At 49.3% G+C, this 3,457-nt stretch overlaps 1 protein-coding gene across 1 annotated transcript; it reads left to right on the top strand.

Moving 5' to 3' along the window:
• Positions 1–1,993: 1,993 nt before the first annotated feature.
• BO82DRAFT_354615 (uncharacterized protein) lies at positions 1,994–3,204 on the top strand. Its single transcript, XM_025635246.1, has one exon. It carries the CDS (start codon positions 2,310–2,312, stop codon positions 2,727–2,729), a length of 420 nt encoding a protein of 139 aa, XP_025491583.1. The 5' UTR covers positions 1,994–2,309; the 3' UTR covers positions 2,730–3,204.
• Positions 3,205–3,457: the final 253 nt, after the last annotated feature.

The following is a 3,457-nucleotide window of genomic DNA, read 5'->3' as shown; positions in this document are numbered from 1 at the left end:
TACTGATGCGATAGAGAAGAGGAAGTTAAGAAAAGTATTCTTCTTATCTGGATAAGAGGAGGGACTCTTCAGGTTGTGGTTGAGTATGGTAAGAAGGTGTATTACAACCTACATCCTGTGAAAGACATGTGCCTGTACAGTATTGTACTGTACTATACCGTACTCCGCAGGTTAGCACCATCGCCGAGATGTTTGTTCGGTTTGTCCTTTAGCTCCCCGCGGTGGGATGCAAGGTACAGAGAGCATGAAGAAAAGCAACACTATGTCCTGTATGGAGTACTGCGTACACAATACAGACAGTGATCGAGGACCCCGTGATCTTACATCGTACAGTAGTATGTATCGGGAGTATAACTAGCGGGTCTGCTTCTGCTTTGGATCCTCGGCTGCGGAACTCCTCGGGTGATCTACTGTACCTCACTTACTGTAATGGTACTGTACTACCTATCTAGACAGTAATAGCAAATCACTTACTGGCATCACTTTTGAAGTTCAATATTTCTTTCTTCCGATAACTGATGAGTGGGCGGCTATGTCTGTCTCATACAAATCATTCAAATAATCTACGCCAATCATTGGGGCCTGAGACCACTCACGCCAGTGTATGACCAGTAGCAGCAGGGCAGGAACAAACTCTCTAGCGCCGGCCCTAAACCAAGGCCCCCAAACTCAATTGGGCCTTGGAAGATGGTGTCTTCCAGTTGGCCTCTGCTTATCAACGCACTGCGGTGGTTCCACCAACCCTCTCTCATTCATACCACTGGGCTGGGCAACATTCTTTGCCCAAAGCCAGGAGCATCGGCTGACCTCTACGTAGATGTATACGGAGACTGGGTAACACCATGAATCGAGAGAATAGGAGAAATGACCCCCTCCCTTCCCCTCCCCTCCCTCCGCTGCAGCTGCAGGAAGGAGTGAGTTCGTTCATCTTGCGCATTGCACGCACGCACGGTCTCAACTGGAAAAGCATCGAGTGGCACTCAACGAGTTGCTCTTTCATTTCATCTCATTTCATATCAACTCGAAGCTCCCCTCGCATACTAGGGCAGCCCTGACCAATCAAATCAATACCCAGACAGCGTGAAAACAAGGCACCAGCCATACTAATAATTTCCCGCCGGATAATAATGGGAAAAGAATCCATGATCCAGTCAGTGAGTGCCAGGGCTGTCTCCATCTCCTCAATTCATCCTTGACTACGGAATAGACTAGTCATCTTAGGCTACTCACTAGTGGCACCGAAAATTCCCACTCTGATTATTACTGATTGTACAGTAGTCGGGGTGGAAGTCGTTGTTTTTGAGACCATGCGGCAACCATAAATGAAGACCATAATTCGAAAAAGTTTTGGGAATTAAAGAAGACGAGGAGGAGCGCGCGCGCATGTAATAGGAAAAAAGGGGAGAACCTAAAGCAACCAAAAAAAAAAAAAGAAAAAAGAAAAAGAGAAAAAATCTTAAAAAGGAGGAATACACAAACTAAGTCAGTCACTCACTTAAGTAACTTAGGTAACTACCGGTAACTCAGGTATGCAGAGGAAGACTGGAGAAGGAAGGGATCTTAACTGGCTGTAGCACCGCACCTTCTCTCCTCTCCGCCGTATTATCATTATTATGGTTGTTGTTGTTGTTGTGACTGTACTGTACTCTGTAGCTGTTGTTAGCTGCTGCTGCTGCTGCTGCTGTTACTGCTTTACCCTCTTGGCTTAGCTTCTTTCCTTCAGCTTCTCTTCTCCTCTCTTCCTGCTCTCTTATCTTCAATTCTTCTTCTCCTTCTCCTCCTTCCCTTCCTTTCTTCTCCTCTATTCTCTTCTTCTTCCTTGTTACACTTCGGCCCTTCCCTCTTCCCCCAAATCCCCCCCCTTCCACAGAATAGCAGCGTCTTTTTATAACGTCTACGTACAATTACCAATCACCGGCTCTTCTTACCTTGCAAGTCTCTTTACTGCGACTGTGATATACACATCACCTCTTACTCTCGCCCATTCGAATATCTACTTGATCACTTTCATCAACATGTTGGCCTCCTCGCTCTTCGCCCTCGGTCTGGTCGCCTCGGCCACCGCCGCTTCTACCGGCAACTATACTCTACCTGATGGTTTCGACCTGAACGCCATCTCCTCTGGCACCCGCGGTATGCTAGTATGCAATGCCGTGTTCCTCGCCCTCTACTGACTCGCTGATCCTAGCCTCTTGGTGTACTGCGGAGCGCAACTCTTGCCCTGAGATTTGTGGTGGAGTCGCTACCAGCAACTCCTGCGATTCGGTAAGCGCATAGCCGAACCAATTGAAAAGAACGAAACGCTCACCATGTCGCGACAGACTACCTTGGACTTCTCCTGCATCTGCTCCAACGGCTCTGCCGCCGACGTGGCGCTTTATGCGCAGACCGTCCCCTTCTTCGTTTGTCAGGCCAATTATGCCCAGTGCATTAGCAACTCGTCCAGCTTGACTGAGGAGGAGCACTGTAAGGACTATGAGAAGACCTGTGGCACCCTGAACGCGTCGGCTGCCTCGACTACCTCGTCCACCACCTCGAGCGCCACCAGCTTGACCACCGCTACTAGCACCAGCACTAGCTCTGACAAATCGACCACGGCTACCGGGACCAGCACCTCAAGCAGCACTAGCAGCTCGTCCACGGCCAACGCCGCCGTTCGTTTGGCCCAGGAGCATGCCACCGGTCTGTTGGCCACCGCATTGTTTGTGGGACTGCGCCTGGTGTTGTAAGTGAATGGTGTGAGAGCGAAAACGACCCGAAGAAAAGGGCGTGTTATATGCAAGCGGGTCAACACACATCCACTGATGGGGACCGTTCGCATATTTGATGCCTGTTGGGGTGGGTTGGAGCGCCGACTCTACCTTCCATGACATTTCTCCGAGTCTTTGTAGTGGTAATATCATGTTTCAAGAGGGAAGAAGGGTGATGGTTGTGGTGGTGGCTGTATGTTCTACGACTTGATGTCAAATACGATTATTCCCCGCTGGGCGCCCATAGGAGCGGTCGATCCTTGCACATTAATTTAATCTGCTGTTGAGCTGCTTCTTTTCTTTTGATTGTTGTTATTGTTGCTGCTGTTGACATTGTTCGTTGTATTGCTGAGTTGGTGTAGACGGAGGAGCATCTTAGGAAGCCCAAGCTGCACAGTCAGTCAACTTATCGACGGCAGAAGCGGCGCCAAGAGTTTTTCCCACAACGGAATGGAATTTTCTCCACCGCCCAATCTCTGCCTGCTTGTTCTTTCTTTCCCTTTCCCTTTTCCATCTTCGCTTCTTTCGCTTCTCCTCCTCTTTCTCTGCTTCTCTCTTGGATCTTGTTTCCTTTCTGGTGGACCCCCCTCCTTCTCCTCCCCCTCTTATCTCCTGTATCTCAATTTTCTTTCGGTCTTCTCCTTTCCCCTTCCCCTCTCTCTTCTTCTCTCTCCCTCTCCTCCTCCTCCTCCTCCTCCTCCTAAAAA

This window comes from Aspergillus uvarum, assembly GCF_003184745.1.
Source record: "Aspergillus uvarum CBS 121591 unplaced genomic scaffold BO82scaffold_29, whole genome shotgun sequence".
Classification (NCBI taxonomy): Eukaryota; Fungi; Ascomycota; class Eurotiomycetes; order Eurotiales; family Aspergillaceae; genus Aspergillus; species Aspergillus uvarum.
Note: the sequence above shows the minus strand (reverse complement) of the source record. Positions and strands in the feature narration are given on the sequence as shown.

Excerpts from the sequence above, each read along its gene's own strand:
- BO82DRAFT_354615 (XM_025635246.1), top strand. The coding sequence starts at position 2,310 with ATGTCGCGACAGACTACCTTGGACTTCTCCTGCATCTGCTCCAACGGC.